The sequence below is a fragment of the Anoplopoma fimbria genome, chromosome 3, assembly GCF_027596085.1.
Source record: "Anoplopoma fimbria isolate UVic2021 breed Golden Eagle Sablefish chromosome 3, Afim_UVic_2022, whole genome shotgun sequence".
NCBI classification, from domain to species: Eukaryota; Metazoa; Chordata; class Actinopteri; order Perciformes; family Anoplopomatidae; genus Anoplopoma; species Anoplopoma fimbria.
Genome location: NC_072451.1, coordinates 18103166 through 18127883, shown reverse-complemented (window position 1 = coordinate 18127883; position 24718 = coordinate 18103166). Strand labels below are relative to the sequence as shown.

The following is a 24718-nucleotide window of genomic DNA, read 5'->3' as shown; positions in this document are numbered from 1 at the left end:
TATGTTCTACAGAACCTGAGATAATTTAATGCCTCTCCTTGGACAACTGAAGATGCTGCAAGATCAGCATTACAGGGGTTGGGGGGGGTAGTTAAGTGACAGCCAAGCAAAAGCAAACAGGCAGCGCTATAAACACACACACACACACAAACACACATAAAGACTTCACACCCAGCACAGGATGAATGTCCGTCTAGATTGTAACTCGTACCTTGGAGCTGAAGCTCTTTCTCTAATTGCCACACAACATGTGCATGAATCCTAGCATTAAACTCATTTAATTAGCTGCTCACCGATCTGCCTATCAGCGCAATAGGGAGGAAGAAACAGAAATGGGCAAAGACAGAGAGAGAAAAAGAAAGTGATGCGAACAATGTTAGCAAACCCTCAGAGGTATCATTCTAAGGGCGGGCGGCTTTATGCTTCATCGAATTTGGGACTGAGCCAAAAGTCTTTCTTCTGATTTGTGAATATTTAGATTGGAGGAGGCCAGGAGTTCCTGTCCCGCAGGAAAAAAAGCACATAGACCCATCACTCATCAAATGTGTTGGTTTTCAGGGACATGAGGGGATAGAACATTGGATCAACAAGCAATTAGTCTCCCCAGTTGGAGGATAACCCACAACTGAACTGGCTGAATGCAAAAAACAAAACATTCCTCTCTTTCAAGTGGTCTCTACAGGATTCTCTCTACATCCTTCTCCTCCCCTTCTCACTTCTTCGGTCCTCACATCTTTTCTTTTTGTCTGTCCCACTGGTAATGAATTTCTCTCACTCTTCTCCCACCTTTCCTCCCCTTGTTGCTTACTTGTCTTGATTGACAGTTTTGAATCCTTGTTAAAGTTGGTTGTCTTTCTCCCTTTCTCTCCTTCTGTCTCTAGCTCAGGGGAGTCAGTTGACGGAGGTATGGCAGCTGCGGATGGCTGTTCGCGACCCATCAAAGTCTTACTGCGATGACCTCATGTCACAGCAAGCCTGACCAGGAGAGATGAGATGATGATGATCTCTTCACTGTCAGTCATTTACCCAGCAGGTACTCTTTTTCTTTACATTTCTAACAATGATATCAATCTCAATCTGAGTGCAACTAATAAACAAGCATGTGGACCTACTTGGTTTACCACACAATTCCAAATTCCAAGTTAATATGGAGGTAAATCAGATCGTCATTCAAGACAAAAGATGTATTAATTGGCCTGGAGAAATGCTTCATAAGCAGACTTGTATTATGAGCTAGTTTCTGACAACGTTGATATACATTGGGTGGAAACACGTCTACTCAGTGTCATACAAGGTGCATGCATTGAGATGTAGCAGTTGCAGAATGTGTAAAGCCCATCAGGTTCATGGAGGCAGTGGAATGAGACTTATATTAGCATGTCATGCAAAAAAAATGGAAACGTTCAGTTAGAAGTGCAAAGGATTATGACCACGATGGGTTTGTTAATGGCTTTCTGACTCAAACCCAATCAAAGTTACAGTACACTAAGTCCTGCCATGACTTTTATTGTTGCATCACTCTGAAGTATGTATGAGGTTTTAATCACCAGAAATGGCTTGGCAGCAAATTTAGAGAAATGCAATCAAACGTGTGCAGCAGCTGATGTGGACAGGTACCGTGATACATCTGAGATTTAAAGGAAAGAGTTCCATTCTGTAATATGAGATATTTATCACTTAAAAGAAATTCTGCAGCACTCCATTATTGACAAAAATGTAGAATTGCTTTTTGCCTGATGAAATACATACATTTCACCCAAAATGTATACATAGTCTTAAAATAAAAAAATGACCCGTTTCAGCTTTGAAATACAACTCTATTTGTCTGAGGTTTTTAAAACATTGCGCGGGGAGGGTGCGTGACCCAAAGAAGGCCACAAGTTGTGGGTTAGCGTCAGTGACCCTTAAGCAAAACACTTAGACCCCCAATACACCCTTAACCCTGGCCCTCATCCATCACATGGGTTGGATCACAGTCTCTACAGGCTTTAGAGTCATGCATTCACCCCCCTGGTCACAAACACTCATACAGACAAGCTTATGATCGGGTCAAGACCCCAGTTGACCCCTATTTCACTATTTCATTGCTCATTGACTCCAAAAAATAGCTCTATCCCACTTAAACCACAAGCTGCATACATGCAAAGTGCATGCCTGTATATATTTGCGAATGTGACAAATTAGACAATATCAACCGAGTGGTGAAATGAACACGTTTGTCTGACAGAGGGGACACAAAACGTGGCAAGACAGTCAACATCTTAAAACAAAAAGGCAATCAGCGCTGCAGCCTATTGGTATTCAGTCTCGCTCGTCTGTCATTGTTCATTTTCCAGCCAGAATTCATGTAATGAGCTGCTTTTCCAACCCAGGTGTTCCATTTCTCCACAAGGTCATTGAAAAGCATAATACAATAAGTTAAGACAGAGGCATGGCTCAAAACAAAGGCATGTCAGAGAAAATGCCCGCAGGATATTAAAAGTCAGGGTAAAATGCCTTTTAGGATTATGATTTATTCATTCGTAGAAACTGATTCAAGAACAGTTTTGCATATTTCTCATAAACTGCCAACGGGGACTCATGAAAAACATCTCAGTTCCAGATCCGATCTGATCCGAGGCTAAAATGTGTGCAACTTCTCACAAGTGCGGCAAATTCTTCTTTACTTGAAGGCATCAGGGTTCACGGTGGTGACATCACTTGGAAAGTCTGGTCAGTGTATGTCTCCACTGCCGCCTGTCATCACCTTCTAATCTCAAAGAAAGAGAGAATGTGAGGAGGAATAAAAGAGGGCCAGAGAAGTTTTTCTCAGGAATAAAGGGGTGGTTGAAAGAGTGCAGTGCTTGGAGCATACCTCGTCGGCTTTTGTTAAGAGCTGCGGTGCTGAAGAGTTCCTCCCACAGAACACTCCCCCTGACCATTAATCATCTGTCCATTCTGGCCCTGTCAGAGCCTCTCTTTGGAGCTAAAACACGCACCTATACCCACGACCGCCAACGTACACACACACTCACCCCCACACATTTCACACACATACAACTCTTCTTAACTTTCTGCTACCCTCACCAAACACCGATCTTCTTGACATGCCTGTCCTCTCAACTGGCTAATAAAGCAATGTCTGACGCTGCAGAAACCCCAGTGAACAATACCTAAACCCCCTGAGAAAGCCGAGATATTCTCCAATTAGGCTTCCCTTTAAAACTCCACACCTTGTTATATTGCTGTGTAGTCTTATCAGAAGAGAGAGGCATTAACGAACACATAAGGAGAAGAAAAATGAGAAGATATTAGGAAACAAATCACTTTCTCTGTTTTTGACACCCATTAATGCCCTTATATTGGGTATATAACATCAGTTCAGCACCGTACTCCTTCTGTTTTGTAGAATGAAAACCATGTCTGACTGGATTCGATAGAGGGCAGTGCAGCAGTAAAAAAACTAGAGACAGTGAGACAGTGTCCAGATAAAGACAATGAATAGGCCGGTGTGTGATTTCTCCAAAATTAATCTGTTTGCTTCACATACGGATATGAAATCCAACAGTCTGACTGCTAATGCTAATGAACAGAGCAGGTGTCTGCTGGACAATGAATGTAGGAAGGGACATTCTGCTTAAATTAAGGCGTGTGTGTGTCCGCATGTGTGTGTGTGTGTGTGTGTGTGTGTGTGTGTGTGTGTGTGTGTGTGTGTGTGTGTGTGAGCCTTAACAAACCAGCGCACAATTTAGCAGACAGCCCACGCCCCTGGGCAGGCTGTTACCATGGTAACCTCACAGCCAGTATTTTTTTGGCCCACACTTTCCCTTTGAACAGCCGGCCAATGACAGACCAGCCGACTGGGAAATCTGGCTTACTGAAAGCGCATGCACGAGTCGTGTGTCTGCATTTGCATGCACGCGCATGTGTGTATGTCTGTGTATGTCCGTACGCAATGTGAGCACGATACAAATCGAGAGAGCTATATAATCTCTTTGCTCCACAAAGACTCGTCATAACCGAGTGTTGCGTTGGCAGTTAGCCACTCTGCATCGCACATGGCACATTGGCTCAGGTCAATTTTATTTCCCAGGAAGATGCAGCTATGTGCCAAGGCACTGAGCGTATCTTTCAGATAGAGGAGTGGTCAGAGAGGAGCAGGGGAAAGAGATGGAGACAACAAGGAGGCATTGGTATTCCAGGAGACTCCACTGTGCCAATCCATCCCTGGCTGGCAAAGGTAGTAGAGAAAAACCGCCCTCCGAAACATATCGCCGCCTAGCAGGCAGTAACATGTGCTTGCAAGACAATCTACACTGTAATCAGAACCTAACAAGGGACTGACCAGGCTCATTGCCCACTGCCAACTAACAGAGAAAAGAAGGCAAAGCGGTATGACAGACAGAGATGAAGAGTTACTTGATGAGGGGTGAAATCAGTCAAAAGAAGTTATGTGAGCAAGGGCCATTCCATTGCCGGTGTTTGATTGCAATATGATTGAAATGCTGATTTGATCAATCTAACTTCGCTCAGCAATCTGTAGTAAAAAAAAAAAAGCACCCTACATTAGCACTTTAGGCACAATAATGTGATGGTTTGAGGATGTTTACAAACTCTATTGTCAAATTATATCCTGTTTGTCAACTCACAAAAATGGCTATATTGAAATCTGGAGTTTATAGTCAAAAATCAGTTGTTTGCTCCTGTATTGAGTTGTCTGTGGATCATGACTTGCAAAGAAGGATGATCAAAATGAGGTGATAAAATCAGCAGTTACAGGCCTCGTCAATTACCTTGCGATTCTGTCATACGGTGAATAAAGTATATGTTGCAAGATAAATAGCTTTCTCTTTCTTACCACTCTAAGTTGTGAGAGACCATTAGCTTCCTCTGTCTCAGCACTTGTCTCTTTTAAAAAGGATCTAGCTCATTAACTTCATGGCTAGATCAATTAATCTATAGCAGTTAGCCAAAGATGCCCACTCTTGCTCCTTTGCTGTTGCTCTGCTCAACACTGTCTATTACATTTATGGCCTTCAAACCTTTTTTTCACTGCTCATAGCTCTGTCACAAGCAGAGCTTAACCTGATGAGGAAGTGTAGATTGTAAACAATAAATCATTATGTTGGAAAAGAGGACTGAGAGAAAATGCTTGCTCATCCAGAAATGTACCTTTGCCTTCTGTAGACAATTAAAATTAGAAACAAATATACAGAAACAAAAATTGTTCAAATCAAATTAGACTTATATCAGCCAATCTAGTCATTTGGACCCTTTACCTGTGTAACTTTATCTTATGCATAATACAAATGCTCATGTACAGAATCACATTTTATTTCTTAATAGAGTGTTTAACTGAAAATGAAAGCGGATGTGGACAAACATTCAGGCGGCAGCTTCGAGCTAAGATTTTACAGCTATGGACGTATCTAATAGTTCACAAGGGGAAAAGATAGACTGTGCATGCAGGTAAGTGTTAATAAAGTGTTAATAAATCTCTTCATGTAAATGAGGATTTAGTTTTGCCATTTGTGATCAAAAGATATCCGCCAGCTTTTTGATAGGCTTTGTTGTTGTTTTCTATAATTGGGTTTCATTATTGTTTTATTTGATTTAAAAAAATGTTCTACTAATAATATCAACAAAGAGCTGGTGTATAGTATAATTAGGTAGCTACATTATGAGTCGCAATTAACTATTATTATTTCTAATTATTTCTAATTTTAGAATCTTTAACATTTGCATCTCATCTTCTATGGAGCTCCGGCTTACAGCTAGCTTGGCATTTTAAGCAATGTGCCTTTAATATTGACTGAATATAAAACACTTTTCATGCAACCATGTCATAAGAGTAAGCTGAAATAACAAGTATTTTGACAGATCCGCTCCCTGAGCCAACGAGATCTCCCCCATGTATTGATTATTTTTACTAGCTGCTTGTTTCAACTCTATGAACTATAATTACGATATTTTTTGTTTTTGATGCATTCAATATTCATATCACATGTGTATGTCTAAAATATCCTTGAATACAATTTATCCTAGTTGTTTGCAATCTGAAAGCAGTGAACTCTTAACAGTCACGGCCGCAGCAGCTGTGTTTAGGAAATAATCTACCTGCTGGTACCTAAATCTGTCTCCAAAATATTCCCCCAACACTCTGAAACAGAGAGTGAACAGAGTTTCTATGAGGCCTTTGTTCTTATGACTGTTTCTGTGATAGAAGATAATGTGAACAGAGCATAACTTGGACTAAATCTCTTTCAATAACTGTAATGGCAATTTGTTTTTTCACAATTCATTGCCGTAAGCAAAATGATCTATTTATTCATGGCAATATAGCAACAAGAATGCTTTCAAACAGTTGTTTGATCTTAGAGAGGAAGTTTTATATCCATCCAACAGCTGTAATCCAACATTATCGAATTCTTTTATTTTTAAATAAACTGTAAACAGTTTTACACCGATATGTACACTACCTTAAAACTTTAAGGAACATAAGGAGAATTGAAACCACATTTAAAAAATGTGATCTAAATGTACATATTAACATTTAGATAAAAAAGAAAATCTGAGGGTAATGCACTGCTAACAATCCCCATCTTAATCTATATGATCCCGAAAACAGGTCATTCCTTAGCAGCCCATTTAATGTTAAAATGCTTTGAAAATTGTTCTAGCAAGGCGTAATAATAGCTTTCAAATACCCATGTATCCTAAAATACCTGGCCCCTTGGCTCAGGGTTGAGGCCCCGCTAATGAGTGTAGAGGCCTGTGAATGAGGATGAGTAATTATGCACATTTGAAGGTAGCAGAGAGTAGAATGATAAAACAACTAGAAACAAAGGTCCCTTCGTTGTTTACCATTACCTAATTTGATTCCTAATTGGGCGTACATAACACGGTGTTTACACCAAAATAATCTGGCAAAAACAAGCACCAATGGCAGAATCGCACAGCTGAACACGGCGTACCCAATAAGTTCTGAGAGTGTAACCACAGGAGGCCCTTTCATTCCCAACGACATCCCCCGCATGGAAGTGCAATGACATGTCTCCGACCTAGTATTCCCCACTAGTAAGCGTCTGCACCCTGTCATGCAGATGCTGACATTTTCACACATGGCAAAGAGGCTGACAGACATAGTGAGGAGGCCAGAGGTCAGAAGTAGAGTGGAATTGTAGGCGGATGACAAGAAAGGAAAGCGGAGGATAAACATAAATCTGGCTTTTTGAAATCCAATAGTGAGTTTAGACCCTGGCTTCAGGCTGTAGCCTGCGTCACTGATGGCAGGACAAGAGGTGAGTATGGAGAACAGAGGAGGCGATGGATGGCGTAAGCATGATTATGATGGAAAGGTCATCAGCAGCAGCAGCGCCCGCTCGGATAGCGACGACATCAACTATCACAAAAACAGCTACATCAATACAATTAAAGCATTCACCAGCGAGATGTTCCTCCAGCTGCATAAGCATATCCGCTGTTCATCGCCCCTGCTGTTATTATGCCTAATGGAGAATAATGATAAAAAGCTCTGCATCAAAAGACAAGACACAAATTATGTGTGAAGCGTGGGAGAGGAAAAGTGACCAGGATAAGGGAAATAGAGAGTGAGAAAGGGAGATGCAGAGAAGTGGGCAAGTGAGAGCAAAACAAAGCGAGGAAGCACTAAGGTATGCATCTTGTCAGGCAAATTGTTGGTGGCAGGGTCCCATAATATGATAGCTGTGCAAAGAAGCCATTTCTCATTGCATACTAAGAGACGGCCGAGCTATTATTTCTAAAGCTAACAATAGGCAACGAGGACTAAAAGGGCTGGATAAAAAAAGGTTCTTAGAGGAACTATGCATTTGTCCTGCCCAACGTAGAAAGCTCCATTCATGCCTCAGGATGGGTGTGTTTTTGATACATGAAAAAATAACGATTCTGTTTACATCAGGCCCAGACATGAACAGAAAGGTTCAATGGATGAATGGCGTGCATGCAAAGAAATGTATTTTGAATACTGAACAAAGACAAACGGATGTGTTAATCAAATGTTCTGTTGCGAAGCGTGAATGAGCAGAGGCTGACCCAATTCCATGGCATGCAATGCACCTGCAGCACTGAAATCCTCCAAAGGTAACCGGGCCAACAGCACATCTATATTCATGTCATATTTACATATGCATGACCTCTACACAACCTTATCAGAAAGCTGTTTTCCCTTCCCGACAGACAGACAGACAGACAGACAGACACGCACTATCACACAGAAACGGTGTGTGTGATGGAGGATTACCACCATCCCACCTGTCCAAATCTGGATTGCACTGACCTTTCAGGCAGCCTTAGTCAATATGTCCCGAGCTATAACGCTGGCAAACATATTGCCATGTGTTATTGTATATGTGTTTGTGTGTTTGTGTTTGTGTGTGTGTTTGTGTTTGTGTGTGTGTGTGTGTGTGTGGCCGGCTGTGGCGTAGTGGAGAGCAAGGTAGTTCTCCAATCAGAGGGTCGGTGGTTCGATACCCGGCTTCGGCAGTCGATGTGTCCTTGGGCAAGACGCTTAACCCCAAGTTGCTCCCGAAGGCTTGCCATCGGTGTGGACTGGATGTTGCATGAATGTTAGTTAGAGTCTGATGGTGGCACCTTGCATGGTAGCCTGTCATCAGTGTGTATGATATGTAATATACTACTGATTGTAAGTCGCTTTGGATAAAAGCGTCTGCTAAATGACTGTAATGTAATGTAATGTGTTGTGTGTGTGTGTGCATGAAGCAGATGATAGAATGTGGGAGATTAACGGAGACCAGAAGTCATTCATCTGGATGCAGAGTGAATGATTGACAGTGGACTAGTGCATCACAGCAGTCTCAGAGCGAGAGGCTTACTTAAAAGTGTGTGTGACACATCCTCGTTAGGTCTAGGTGACATTGTGGGCTTTGTGAAAGACATCAACACCTTGTCCAGCTGAAAATTGAGGGGGGAAAAAACACAACACGACCAACTGGGAAACAGGATTAACTGTATAAATGGCAGAAAGCCATTAACACGAAGGTAAGGTCTGAGGCACAGTAGCAAAAGTAAGTCTGTGTGTGTCTGTGTTTATGTGTGTGTAAAAGAGAGAAAGAAAGTCAGTGTATGCATGCAGGGAGACATATGAAGGAGAGTGCTTTGATTTCAGGTGTTTCCAAAAAAACATTAAATCAATCACAGCAGCCCACATACATGCCTTTTTCCATTTGAGATGGGATTTTTTTATGAATTGCCGTTCTTTGCCACACTAGTAGAACTGCACAAAAATGATGTGCAGTTGCTATAAAGACAGCAAATTTCAAGGACAGATGTTGAACGCCTCATTCACTGAAGCAGTGTTACTGTAAGGGATGACCCAGAAACACTTATGGTCTTGCGTGTTCACATTCAGCACGAATGGAACATAAAACACAAACATACACACAGTGTGCACCACTACACTGTACTGTAAATCCATAGCAACACATTTCCCAAATGAATACACTCACAGATTAATACACAAGGCTGAGCATAGCTGCGTAAAGAGGGTCAAACATGATATTCAGTGACATCATATATGCATGAATACACACATACCCATGCAAAGGAGACAGATCAGATGTCATGTGTGTTGTTACCTGTCAACAATGCACACATTGTTCTTCTCACATTTTGCATGCAAATGTTATGCCATTCTAAACTGCATCTAGACATGGGGTGTACACCCGACAAGGGGTAGGAAGGAAACCCTTGGGTGAACACAAATGCACAAAACAGCTTAACACACACACATACACACCTTTGCAAACACACCTTTCCTGGGCAGGACATATTGGATTAGGAGTGATTTTTTTTTCTTTGCTTCGTCTCAGAGGCGCTAGATTAAATGCCATTCCCACTTTACTACAGGAGGCTTGAAAATAAATCATAATATCCAAACACACACATGAAGAAATGTACACACACACACTCAGACACACAGACACACACACACACACCACACACACACACACACACACACACACACACACACACACACACACACACACACACACACACACACACACACACACACACACAGAGAGAAGCCCCAACACAGGGAGATATATAACATGTTGGCACATTCGAACACTAAAGCACCTGTACGGTCCAGTGCGTCTGCTCTTTGTATTTCAATCACTGAATCGATGGTTCTAAATTGATTGTAGCTGAGCAGGGGCCAGAGATGTTCCCCCTGGCTCACCGCCCTGGCCCTCTATTGATTAGATCTGAGAGAGCCAATTGCTTTCACACTGGATTAAGGTGTTCCGGAGCAGTGAGCACGGAGAGAGAGAGAGAGAGAGAGAATAGGGTTTGTGGCACGACAGACACACAAAGTACTAAGATCAGGCCAACAACACTAATTAACTAACTAAAGGAATACCTCACCCCCAAAATTACCATTTGTTTATCAATAACTCACCCTGTGTTACCTTGAATTCTCGAAGAAAACTTTGTTTTTCTCACTTTCCTCCAATGGAGAATTCATAAACTGAGAAAAGTCTTAATGAATTGAAGTAAATGGGATCTGCGTTTCACAACGCAAAACTAAATCAAAATAAGTGTTTACAGTCTCTCAACTAACTTGTGCAGTATGATCAAAGTCTCATTTATCCTGTGGTATTAGGCATCATCAATTATGGGCACTACTTCTGAAACACACATCTTTGCTAAAACAAAGTTTTTTGGCAAGTATTTAATGCAACACCCGGTGAGTAATTGATATACAAATGGCCATTTTGGGGGAGAAAAATTCCTATACTCACATATCAGGGGGAAACACACACACACACACACACACACACACACACACACACACACACACACACACACACACACACACACACACACACACACACACACACACACACACACACACACACACACTCCACATTGCAATCCTGCAGATCAGAAGGTACTAACACAGATCAAGGGTGTAATCTCATTTGACCCTAGAGCTAAGTAGCCCCGGGCAACAGCATTACACCTCAAAGCTTCACTCTGAGTTTGTTACACATTCCAGCTCCAAAGTCTTTTGCACTGTAAACCTACTGGAATCAAACCAAACTTCACTATCAGCCGGCATTATTGATCTATTCAGACCTGGATCAAATGATTAATACACTGCTTGGGGAGATATATATATATATATTTATTCTTTTTTTTTTTTATTTTCTATTTCTTTCTTATTTTTTGTTACAAATATTCTCTTATATCAGTCTCTCATGTATGCATTCACCCTTCCCACTGGGGGCAGTGGACATCCACTCAACACCCCATCACTCTTCCTCTCCATACAACAATTAGCTGCTCCTGCTGGGACTTCTGTATGGAAGAATTGGAAGGGAGGAACAGGGGATAAGGAGGCCCCAGCCTCAGAAAGGACGGGCCCTTTTGTCTGGCCGAAGTTCCCCTCTCAAATCATTTCCACAATGGAAAGGCTTCCAATCCAGATTAAGCGCTTATGAAAATGGAGAACTGTGTGCTGTGAGATGGGGGGGGCGGCACAGGCAGCGTGGTCCAGGGTCATGAGAGCCAGTAAAAGGGCCCCTCACTCCGAGTGCTCACAGAGGCGTTTCTCAGGGAGCAGCAGGCCTATTCACATGGCATTAGGGGTGTAAAAGCATCATATTGACTGCGCGAGTCAGGCAAGCTTAATATACATTTGGTTAATACCCCTATTGTGACTCTCCCTCTTAGACTGCTCTCCTAGCAGTACGCCAAAGAAGGAGGACAGTGGTAGAGAGGGAATTAAACAGGCAGTTAAGATGAGATAGAGAAGGAAAACAAGGGAGGGAGGGGAAAAGGATTTGCTGGCCCATTCATGCCAAAATGGGCTATGAAGCACACGCATACATGCAGGTACACACGCACACGCATGCATGTACATACACTTGCACGATAATATCCCTATAACAAGGCTGATCTGAGTCCTGTTTGTTGGAGTCCGACATCGCACTCTGCTGACACAGTAAACTGAAACGCAACGGACCCGCAAAGCCAAAACAGATAATGATGATAGGGCAGCCAGGCTAGCTAGTAAAATAAAAGGTCAGTTAATAGGAATGTAAGAGAAAAAGGTAGGTAGGGTGAAAAAGTGCGAGGGAAAGAGAGGCAGTGAGATTGTGAAATTGACTGAGTGTATGAGCATGTGTGCCTTTGTGTCCCTATCAGTCTGTGTTTGGTTCAGTCCCCAAAGGGTCTTATTATGCTTCGCACTGGCTCTAACACAAAGACAGCGTCTCTGTATCTCGGCCCATCCAGCTCCCCCAGAGAACATTCTAGACACAGCAAATCCATTTGTTTGTCAGACTTCTGCCTCTATACCGACTTGGACTAATCAGATATCATTCTCTTTGAGGAGCATACCACGGTGCAGTCTAGTCTCGCACTACAGTAACGCTGGCCCAGCACTAAGATAACATCACTGGGCTTCAAGAAAAAGGACTTCTTGTTTTTGCAAGCACTGCACATAGACATCATAAAACAATGTTAGAGGGCAAGTAATAAAGGTATCTCTGTGCATCAACTACAATTACTATTATCTTTCTTGTGATTCACCAATTACAGATGAGCCTTGTAGTGGGTACCTAAGTAGTTGGCCCAGAATTGGATGAGGATTTGAATGTGGGACCACAAAGAATATATTATCCTGTTTTTAAAAGCAGCCATATAACCCAAACCCTGGAGCACAACACAGATGAGAGCAGATTAGATATTTTGACTTTGCACAGATGAAATTGCTTTTAAAGAATGAAAGAGCGACTACTAAATACAAAAGACACTGCACCAGTGATGGCAGTTCATACCAATGGGATGGTATAATAATCTATATCTATTGAGTGCATGGTCACAAAGTAGCCACATCTTTATTCACATCCATTTCTGTGAACACTCCAGTTTTAAGTGAAAGGAGAAGAGAACAGACATAAATAGTACACTAAAGATAAAGGCTATCTACTTTAATAGAGTCGGTAGCAAAATCATTCAGTTATCAGATTTCATGCGTTGCATTTATTGGGTTTCACATAATTCAGCAATATGCAAAGGTTACCTCTTTGAGCCTAAAACATGAATGAACTGAGTGTACTTTATTCTGCCAATTTAATTATTGAGGTCTGGAATGCCAAGATAGCTGTGTTGATTGAAAGAGATGTAAAAAATAACTATCAAGTTTTGACATTTACTGTACTTTGAAGCCTCATCTTCCATTTTTTTAGTTTAGCGCCAACATGTCATGGTGAAGTTCTGTAAAATATTATGCTCATTAGATGCAGCCAATCCAACCTCCGACCAGAGTCCACTGCAACACGTAGGCTTGATTAGACTCTATAAAACCCCACTCACTTTGAAGATTTCATTAAAGTCGGGTTGCCCCAGCCGATGAGGATACGCTAAGCTCTCACCTCGTCCAAACTGCACAATCACATAGAAATAAACAGGGACACACATGCATATGAGGAGCAACACAGATCTGACTACAAGTCTGGATATGCTAATTCCGGTCTTGGAGAAAAGCTGCAGCCCCCAGCCAGTGTGGGAACTCAGTAAACAAATGGAGCACAAAGCACAAAGTTCTCAAAGAGAGGATTACCAAGTCGCTCTCTTTCTCTTTTGACTTTTTTTCACACTGCCCCCCCAACACAGACACACACACACACACACACACTTATAGATATGCACACTCTCTTCCTCTCCCCTATCTTGCTTCCAAAATTCAATATTCACGCAATGTCTTCTCAAGTGGGCGTTTTCGGAAGACAGCCATAGCAGGGGGTCCTTGGCACGGGGAATGACAACAAAGCTAAGATCAATAATTTGTCACAGAGATGGGTCTGCCAGATTGAGTTTAGGCTCTCTCTGTCTGTCAGTCTGAAAAGAGACGTTTCCTCTTGTTTCAACAGAACCACATGTCCTGACCCCGGAAAGTATAGGCTGTGTTTACTGTCAGCGAAAACATTCAATTAAATGCGCACAATGACATAGTGCTGCGGATTATGGGAGTTGTCTAATTGTCGGATAATTGCATATTGTGAAGGTTTTCAAGGTCGTGTTTGATATGACCTGCCCAGTTAGAAGGAGTCAAGTTGGTTTAGGATAATGCAGGGTGTCATAACAGATTACACATACATAATTCTTCAAGTATGTTTAATCAGGGATACTTAGGGAGCACTTAAAGTGGAACTGTAATGCCGTTTGCTTCAAGTGTGCGGCAATTATTGCCAACGTGATTAGGTTATGAAATTGGACACGCAAAGTTCAACTTGGGATGATTGAAAGTGTGTGTGTGTGTGTGTGTGTGTGTGTGATGTGTTCATTTGTGTACAGGCCTCCCACAAAAGAGAGCAAATATCTTATAAGCGTTGACCCAAAGTCCAGAGACTTTGAGCTTTGAATTGATTTCAAGCCACCATGCAGACAAAACAAGGCATGGGGGGAATTAAATGTACTTTGGGTTTACAGGATTGGCTTATTGTAAAGCCCAATGTCTCCATGCTGACTGTATTGGCTGCCTAGCAGATTCATTCAGTCCATTCCAAAGATGGATATCTGAAAACTGGTAAAATAAAAGCAAAACTACTGCATTAATAGATACTACTTGTATGTTTTTTGGTTCTTTATAAATTAAGAAAACTGACCCTTTAACCCTCTCTAGTAATAGAAAATGTTGCCCCCACCTATATCATAGTTGCTTTGTTGACTAGTCCTCACTGCATTTGAAATTAACAGAATATATTGGCCTATAATTGGCCTACTATAATTGCAATTCAATTCTAATTAGATCGTCAGTCCACAAGTTCCACAATATAACCTTGACTAATCCACATCTATCATCCTCCTGCTGCTGATAACCTCCAGGAAGGGAGGAGACCAAGTGAAATGTGTCCCTCTGCAGTCAAACCAAACAGGCCTGGCTGTGTTATTAGCCGAACGGTGAATATTGATGGACAGTGATGAGGCAGAGGGGGAATCAACAAATGAGGGAAGATGGAGGGGTTGGTGTTTGCACTTTCTCAATTGGGGTAGAGAGGGTGTGGGTGGGGGGGACTCTGTGGAGAGGCTCCCCATGTCTCCTCATTACTGCATGCCGTAGCACACTCCAGAGGGGGAAGAGGAGGGGAAAAAAGAAAAGTTGCAGTTGCGGTTTTGCAGAGGCAGAAATGTACAAGGAGAGTGAAAAGTGGAGTTTTCTACATGCTGTCCAAATTTCTCTTGAAATTTAACCTGATGTCCCTTGTGGAGACAACACAGAGATAGAAACGGACACTCTTCCACAGCATAATTGATGATGTCTTTGTAATGTTCTTGAATGTGCAATCATAACTTTAAAGAACAAGATGAGGAATTTGATTGATGGGGGTCACGGTTGGGTTGAGGGGGTGAAGTGGAGGCCCTCGTGGTGCTGGCCTTTTGTGTTTTGCCAGCGAGCATGACATGGGCAAATTTAGCAGAGCCCCAGCCATCTGCTAAATGTTAGGGGTCCTTTGTCTCCCTGTCCCTCACTGGCCTCAACACCCAGTGTCCATCACTAATAGAAGAGAGGAGAGGAGAGGAGAGGACAGGAGATATCGAGAGATGACTGAGACTGAAGTAGAGGAAGAGATTAAGAGAACTGAATTGGATTTGGCGGTGAAGATAGGAAGAGATGTCGAGTCGAAGTTGAGCATTCTTGAAAAAGCCTTCCTGTGCAGCAGCTGTAGGAGGGACCAAGTAAGAGATTATAATGAAATGCTTAGAAAAATAAAGGCCTAGTGACCAAATACATGGCCTGTAAGGGACTGAAGGTTAGAGAATCAGACAAAAAAGAAAAACAGCGATGTGAAAGGGAAGACAGAAAGAGTGAAAAATAATAGGACTAGGAGTATGTGCCCCTCCATGGGGGATAAGAACAGCTTTGTGTGTGGTGGGTATTTCCATTATGTGTGAACAAAATATCTGGATTCCCCTCACATTATTAGGGACTGACTCTGCTGTTGCAGTGAGAGCAGAGCATCTGTGTTTGGGGTCATTACAAATATTCTATTTGGGCCTTAAATTCAAAGAGTCTTTTGTTTGGGTCACACGCATTCACCACTGCTCTCTGCCATCCCTCTATTCAGCCTATTGAGAGCCATGGAAAAAAAGAAGTCTTTCACTCTCTACTCTCTCTTACAGCTTTTACCCCGTCTCTTCCTCCCACTGCTCCATTTTTGTCTTCTTCACACTGGCCCTCGCTGCCGTACAACTAATAGGACCAGGAAGAGTCAGACGCTTACTTAATTGTGCTTCAAGGTGACTTGGTTGGATGTTGGTGCGTCTGTGTGTGTCAGGGAGTACACATGGATGCTTCCCTGCAAATGAAGTAAACTCTGTGGAACAGAAGTAGACAAGGCCAAATGGGCTGGAATTGGCTCTAATAGCTTACCTGGGCCTTTGTGGGTCCTGTCTGCCGAACCCTTTACACTCTGATAAGACTTATAAACAAGTAATCAAAGCCTCTGTCGAGCTGAAAACTAAAAAAACAAACATTTTAAAGTAAATTGCTTCCAAAGCCAAACTTTTAAGCTTTAAAATGTAGTGGTTGTATGTGTTTTGGAAATATTTTTGAAATAATTATTATCCTTTTCCCTTACAATCTCCAGCCCTTAATCTCTCTAGTACAGAGAAAAAAGCCAGCAGGTGTCCGTGACAATGAACTCTATAGGGGTTTATAAGGTTTCAGGCTAGGGTTAATAACATGATAAATGTGCCTGGAACACTACATTTTACATTAAAAAAAATGCACTCATGGAAGGACTTACACTTTTTTCCGAACGTTTGCCCAAGATGTGTGTTTATGTGTGTGTAAGTGCGTGTGTGTGCTCACGCCCCATGATGGCAGCCATTAGACAGGAGTAAGGCAGCCATGATGAATCGGCACTTAGCCCAGGGAAGCGCACTTGCTCAATGGGCTGTGAATCTCCCGCTGCCACTGTCAGCCTGCAGAATGTTAAATAAAGTTATTTGAATATTTGTAATATTAATGTGCCAGGGTGTCAAAGGACCGCTGAAGCCTAACGGTGAGAGAAAATATGAGAAGATTTGTTTTAGGGCTATGGGGCTGCTCTGGTCAAGAAGTAAATATTTGATTAAAATACACAACTAAATAAATACATCATCATTGATACTGCTTTATATTCCATTAGTTTTATAAATAAGTAACCGCAAAATATTATGGATTATAATATTAGTCCTATTTCACTTACATTGTAATTCAATTATTTGCAAAAACCAATCGCTGAAACAATTCTCCCCCTCTTCCAATGCTTTTTACTATCCTCTGTCCCTTTCCCACCAGTCTCCAAGTTCATGCAGTTGAGAAAACAGTGAGCAGCTATGATCTTTGCATGGTAATGGCCCACCGAGATAAAAAAAAAGAGAAGCAATAAGCTTTGAGGATGGTTAACCAATAACAAAAGAAGACAAAATATAGAAGAGGGCCTCATAAAATAAGACTGCCAGCTTTATAGACTCCAGGCAGGCATTTATCAGCTCATAGAAAATTTCGTTCCCCAAAGAAAAAGAAGTGTTAACAGCAAAATGAAGAACAGGCATACCAAAGTTTTGAATTGCTTTTCATAGTATGGCATTTAGCCCTGTTTACTCTGAAGGAGTATGTGCCACATCATTCACTTTAAAGAGTTTAAACGTCAGAATAATTAGTTTACCGAGGAGTTTTAATCACTCCATATATGAGAATACAAGGAACATTAAAATGATCAATGATTGTATCAGATAAAGAGAAAAAAGATAACACAGAGATGGATGTGAAGCAAACCTAATCAAGGTGATTCCATCAATCACTCAGCTGGAGACCATGACAACGACCACGAGAAGGTCCAGTAAAACCATCAAATCTTTCTTAAGACACTTGAGATGATGAGGACACACACACACACACACACACACACACACACACACACACACACACACACACACACACACACACACACACACACACACACACACACACACACACACACACACACACACGCACACACACACACACACACACGACAAGCTTTGCGTAGTTGGTGGAGGTAGTGGGGTGCTATTTGGAGTGTCTCTGCTCGATTTAACAGGGAGGTGATAAAATATTTAGCAGATTGCTTACATAGCCAAGGGGGAGAGAGAGAGGGAGAAAGGGAAAAAGAGGGAGAGAGAGGGGGGGGGGGGATACCCAAATGGCTTGTGTGGGAGCTGGGGAGCTGGTAATGAGGATGGCATGCTGGTATCATCGTTACAGAGCACAACAGCTCAACATGGTCTCTCTGCCCAGCTGACAGCAGGCCGCACACACACACACACACACACACACACACACACACACACAGCGCTACCTGTCACTAATTAAAACATATAGATTAGAGGAAGCGCCATCAGGTAGAGGGAGGCTCACGCACACACACACTCACACACACTGATCCAGCACAAATACAAACACAGTTTTAACAAACACCAACACAACCACAACCAATTGCAATTAGGGTAATTTTCTTTGTCATAATAAATGACTCAAATATGTAAACAAGTAAATAATTATTAATGTGTCACTTAAAAGCAACATTTGTAATCTTTTACAGCAATTGCTTTTCGCTATTGAGAAAATAAACATATCAAAAACTCTATTTGTGCAAGAGTATGGTAGACTGAAGGTGTGATATGTTTTGACGTCAAAGGGTTAATATACATTACACATAATATTGTCTATTAATTTCCCCCTGTGCTTTTAAGCACCACAGTGCCTTCCCTCTCCTATGTTATATATTTCCTTCTCATGTTGCTCTCAATGAGGGAAATTATTTGAGCATGATCTCATATTCGTTTTGTTCCTGTTCCTGTTACTTCATCTCTAATGGGCAATTACTTCAGACCCAATGTTGAGGCCATGTTATTGCACCAAACCCCAATTGATTGGTTGCCCGTAGTACTCAGCTTCCGCAAGCACTTTAAGGTTAGATTTCCCTGTTTAAATAATGGATTGCAAGACCATGAATAGAGACTTTGTGGAAAATAAAAGGTTGCAATTCTCCTATTGGAGATGGCCTCTCAGAAGACATGAGAAGGGGAACAGATTCAATATGAGTCTCCAGAGAGCATGCTAGTTATGAGAGGTAGAAACGGCAACATCATCTGTTTATCTCCTTCTGTTGAATTATTTTTCCTCTCCTGTGTGTGTCCTGAGGCTTAAGGTCAACCAACACAACATTGTACAGGTTCATACTACTGTCTACTACAGTTACACACTAACAACTCCTTCACTCCACAGGCTGTTTTTCACTCCTCCCATAATGCTACATTTCCATCAAAGAGAGACATGTCAAATTGAACCCAGCAGGAAGTCTACTTGCTGTGGGTACTTAGAGGAGGAAACCAGGGGGATTGTGGGAATTAATGGAAATATACATCTTCTCCTCTGTTTGAAGAGTTTTTATAGTGTGGTGCCTACCGGGGGGACTGTGTATGTGTGTGTGCATGTGTGTGTTTATGGTGTTCACAGCAGTGCCAAAGCCCCCACTAACACAAGCCTCCTACCAACACTGGAGAATACCTCAGGCTCCAATTACTGTGCTGTGAGTGTGTGTATGCTTGAGGTAATAATAGAGTCATGTAATAATGGAGGGAAAAAAGCACATTCTGTGGAGAAAGGGTGGACAAAGACAGACACAAATCACCATCGAAGTAACTTTGCAGAACAAAGAAGTGTTCATCCATTAAAATCTGAAGGTTTGTTTCCGTTAAAGGATAGGTGAGGTGCCTCAAATATTTAACCTCCAGACACTGCTTAAATATCTTGTGGCATGTTTTTAGATTACCTAATGTATAACAACAGCAAAAACTAGGTTGAAAGGGCCAGATTTATTTAAAACAAGCTGGTTAAACAAGCTGGGTAAAATGGAAGTCTTAAATAAATACAATAAACTGCAGTCCCATTGGTCAGTTACTTCAATGAATATCAAAAAACATAAGAAATAACTATTTTTGAATGTGTATCAAGAGCATTAAATGCATCATATTTGTACCATAATAGGATCCTGTGTTTTCATTAGTTTAAACTTTCTATTGCACATAGTGGTGCTGTAGCAGGAACATCTCACAGTTGGAACAAAGATTCGCAGCAGGCAAATTAAAGTCTGCTATATTTAAATCATTAGTTTGAAAAACAATGCACTGAAATAGTTCTCCCTAGGTGTGGGTTAGAATACGAAGGTTGCTATTAAAATATGGAAATTAAATGTACCTTTTACTGAAACAAATATAATAATCAAAGAAACATTTGAAAATGAAATGACCTGTGAACAATGTAAAACCCAGTTGTGATGAGATGGCAAAGTTAGATGTAAAATGAAAACTTCCAGTAATGAGCTAACGAAAGGCAAACAACTTTTAGCTTGTCATTTTCATTTGAAAGTCATGCCACCTTAACCACGGAGTGAGTGTGTGTGAGTGTGTTTGTGTGTGTGTGTGTTTATGTTAGTGTGTGGGCGTGTTTTGCTTAGGACATAGAGCAATGCGACAAGGATACAGTTAACACAGTCACACACTGTGTGCTTTGTAGATATGTGGCACTCTCATATCTGTTTATTGATCAGAGCAGATGTGCGTCAATCAATCTTATCAGGGCTCCACACACTCTCCAGCTAACCTCCAGAGGTAGGCCAACCAATACTGCGCCATACTGAGCGCCCCAGGCCGCTCATATTATCATTAGACACCTTGAGCAAATTTTCTCTTTGTATGTGTGTGTGTGTGTGTGCGAATTACACGGTGCAGAGCGTAAAGGTGCATTAGAGGACAGACAGAATAAGAGAGAGAAAGTGACAGCTTGAACTGAAAACTCAGATTAACCTCGTCTTTATGTGCACGCCATTATCTATTCCTCAGAACTTAGTCTTCCGCACATCATGCTGAGGCAGAATCAAACCTCTCGCCATCTGTAAAGTAGGCTGCACAGAAGGCTGGCGTTCGCTACAGATTAAGAATCAATGCTAATGTGCCTTTCGAGTATGCCGGAGGTGGATGTGATCAAGGAAGAAGCACGGCACATCATGCTCGGCAAAACGCATGAAACAAAATCAATTCAAACATTCCAATGATGCGGAAAACCTGTGATCCAAGGGTACGCTGACGCCTTGTTATATGCAAGCCTAAAAATAGCACAAATTCCTGTCACCTGTCTTCAATGAAGTGATTTGTTCTATTATGAGTAGTCCCTTATTTAAAAAAAAGAGTGAATGATGAAAAACGAATAATTTAAAATGCAGGGTGCTTGGAACTATCAAAGGTAACGCTCTCAAATAGCAACGATAGGATATTATTGACGAATGTATGTAGTTCTGCTTATTACTTACCTCGACACACGTTGCCATTGTCAGGTTCAAATCCAGCCTTGCATGTGCAGCTACCGATAGGAACCATCCACTCTCCGTCTCCGTTGCAGTACAGCTTTATGGGGACATCTACTTCCTCTGAGTTGGGAATGCAGATTCCTCTTGCAATAACCAGGGAGGTGCTCTCAGCCCCTGTCATGGTCTCTGGAAAGATTGCAAAGTTCTGGACCACACTTGGGCACTTCTTATAAAACACCCTGACTGACAGCAGAGACATGCAGGCGCCATAGTCCTGAAACGCCAGGTAGAAGCCATTTTTAGACAGTGGGCCAAAGCTCCGCACCTCCGTGTTGACCTTCATCAGGCGTCCGCCAAAGTCCACCTGCGAGAAGCTTTCATCCGCAGCAATGGTGTCCACCTTCAGGTAAGGGGCCTCCATCCAGAAGGCGGTGCCTTTAGTGGCAATGACGGCGTCAGTTTCATAGTAATAGAGATTGAACGTCTCCTTGCACGAGCCAGGGACTTTGGGGATGGAGCTGCAGTCGCGCACGGTGAATCGAATCTCCACATAGATGCGCTGCGATCCGCGCCGATCAATGAAGGTGGTGAGGAGCCAGTTGTTTTGACTGGGATCGAAGACATTACACACCTGGTAGGTCCTGATTGTGTTGAGGTTTTCGTCATAGCCACTCACCTCCTCCCACTACAGAAAGAGAAGGAGAAAGAAGAGTGCACATGGTTGATTAGTAATCACTGGTGATAAGGCTGTGGTGCTTTCTCATTTTGTTGATAGAGAATGCTAATATTGGCTGAGCCACAGAGAATTGGTACACATATCAGTAATCTCCCATAGGCACAAAATCTGAGTCTTCTTCCTGGATTAACAGAAAGGAATCAGCCTGATGAGCTGTGGGGCTTATTCAGCTTTTGAGAATACAAACATGTCCTTCTTTTTTGGAATTATAAACAATTCTTTAAGTGCAGAAACAACAAAAAGACCCGTCTTGTTCTCTTAATATGCTCAACAGCTGTAGCATCTGTACTGTCACTGTATAAACCCTGTAATTACTTTGGATGTGCGCAGAGTTGATGCATTATAAAATATTGCGTGTAACATATTCAGGATTACACACTATTAAATTGGTTAACAATTAGAAAGATGGGGACTTCTACGTGGCAGCCAAGAGCTGGTCTAATGGAAAGGCATTTGCCTGCAGACCGAACTGATACACACTGCAGGCCATTTCTTGCAGGTGTGACCCAGAAAGTATGTTGGATGAGCATCAGAGGCTCCTTGGGGTATTAACTCAGTGCACAAAATCATGATGGAAATGTGCCATTAGCATTTGGCTAGAATCACTGTGAATCGAAAAGAAAAATTTGTGAAATAAAAAGATGGTTGCCTAGAAGCTTGCTTTCAGACAAACAGTCTACTTATATACTTAATAATAATAATAATAATAATAATAATAATAATAACTTTATTTATATAGCACCTTTTAAAAATAAGGTTTACAAAGTGCTTTGACAGACCAGCCAGCAAGACAGTGCATAAGAAACAAAATGAAATAACAAGTGACAATCAAATAAACAAACAAAATAAATAAAATAATAAAATAATAAAATAATGAAATAAATAAAATCAAGTGATAATGGTAAAATATAGTAAACAAATATAAGATAAAATACCAAATGAAAATGAACCAATAAAACGACGACATCACATAAAAGCCAATCTACAAAAATGTGTTTTAAGAAGTGATTTAAAAGAGATTACTGATTCTGCAAGCCTTATCTCCTCCGGTAGGTCATTCCAAAGTGATATTTTAATTTGTAAAGCTATTTTTTGGAGCAGAGTGATAAGAATTTTTTACATTTCCTCCTCCAATCACTTCCACTGTCTTTACAAAAAAACATTGTTTTTACTCCTATTTGTAGAAAAAGCTTGGCACACAGATTTATTTCTCCGAGCCGACCAATGATGCAAACAGCTGAAGGCCAGGAAGAGTTAATGAGGTCTATAGAGGAGTAGGTGGACCTCCAGTCAGTTCATGTTTCTTGTGAGCATATATTTCCTGGTGCTTCCTCCTTCTTCTGACCTTTAAAGCCCTAGCTGCCCAATCAGACCAAGTGGAGAAGTGAACACATCAACTCTCCACACACAGCCCTGACAACCGGTCAAACCATGGAAAGGATTTCTCAGAAATATTGTCAGATGAGTGAATGAAACAATGCGAGACAAAAAACATGGTATAGTGGACCATCAAATTTAGGGTTTCGAAAATAAACTGAAACAATGAAGATCCTAAAACTACGTGGCCCAAAGAATACACGGCAATATCTGGAGGGAAAACCAGAAGGTTTTGGTCAGGTGGGGGCAGGGAGAGGGAGAGGGGGGGATACACTTGGAAAACAGTGACACTGCTGACATGATAAACGAGTTTACAGAAATCTGAGGTGCAAATTAAAGCCTTTTTTCACCGCCGCTCCCTCGGTGCCCACTCTGCTGTACTCTTCTCACCCTCTCCTCTCTTCCCCTTCTGCTCTCTTCCCTCGTCTCTGCTCTGTAATGACCATTCATCAGCATTACAGGAACCTGTCCCTTTCAGCACTGCCTGTTCATTAATACAGCCAGCCCTAGGCTCCTCTGCTCCCGTCTGCTCCAGTCTAGGAGGGGGTCCTCGCCGCCCCTCGTCTAGCCAAATGACCACCATCTTTCACGCCAAAGAGAGGCCTGAGGCATCTCCGATAATGCCCGTCTGAAATCTGTCCAGATATGCATTGGCTCGTGTAATAATGGACTGCAATTTCTTTTCTTTTTTTTTTAAATTTCCTCCTCGGTAGATATTCTGTGTCACCATTGTGTCAAAGAGAAAGTAAACTATTACAGGTGCGTCAGTTACTTAGCAGAAATCAAACTTTTGCATCCCTCCAGCGCTTTGTATTCAGCTGCTATTTACGCCTGTGTGTGTGCACTCAGGGACCGTGCTGTTCGTAATTTGATGGTTTACCGACCACATATTGATTTGCTGGCTGTTGTTTTGCTGCTGAAGAGCTTGAGGCTACACGACACATTTCTGGTTCTGTAGGTCCAAAACATTTGATTACGCTGAGTATTAACATCGGTATGAATTCTTAAGCATTGTTATCATTCCTTTTAAGACACATGCATATAAGAAGCAAGGACACCATCCACATAAGAAGCAACATGCCCTGCAGTCAGGGCAATACTCTTGCCTAGGTTTCCTATTTCTATTTCTATTTCTTTTCTCTTCCTTTTACATCATTTAAATTAACTCTTTCTCCAGCACTTCTCCGTGTCATCTCTCTGACCTTGCCAAAGGAGAGAGAAA

The 24718-nt window shown here is 41.8% G+C and overlaps 1 protein-coding gene across 2 annotated transcripts in view; it reads right to left on the bottom strand.

Annotated features, from left to right (window-relative positions):
• Nucleotides 1–24718, bottom strand: part of LOC129089426 (ephrin type-B receptor 1-B) — a 142842-nt gene that overhangs the window by 60317 nt on the left and 57807 nt on the right. For both annotated transcript variants that reach the window (XM_054596876.1, XM_054596875.1), the window contains exon 3: nucleotides 21387–22068. In XM_054596876.1, coding sequence (XP_054452851.1) covers nucleotides 21387–22068 — 682 coding nt within the window. The remainder of the gene's footprint in view (nucleotides 1–21386; nucleotides 22069–24718) is intronic.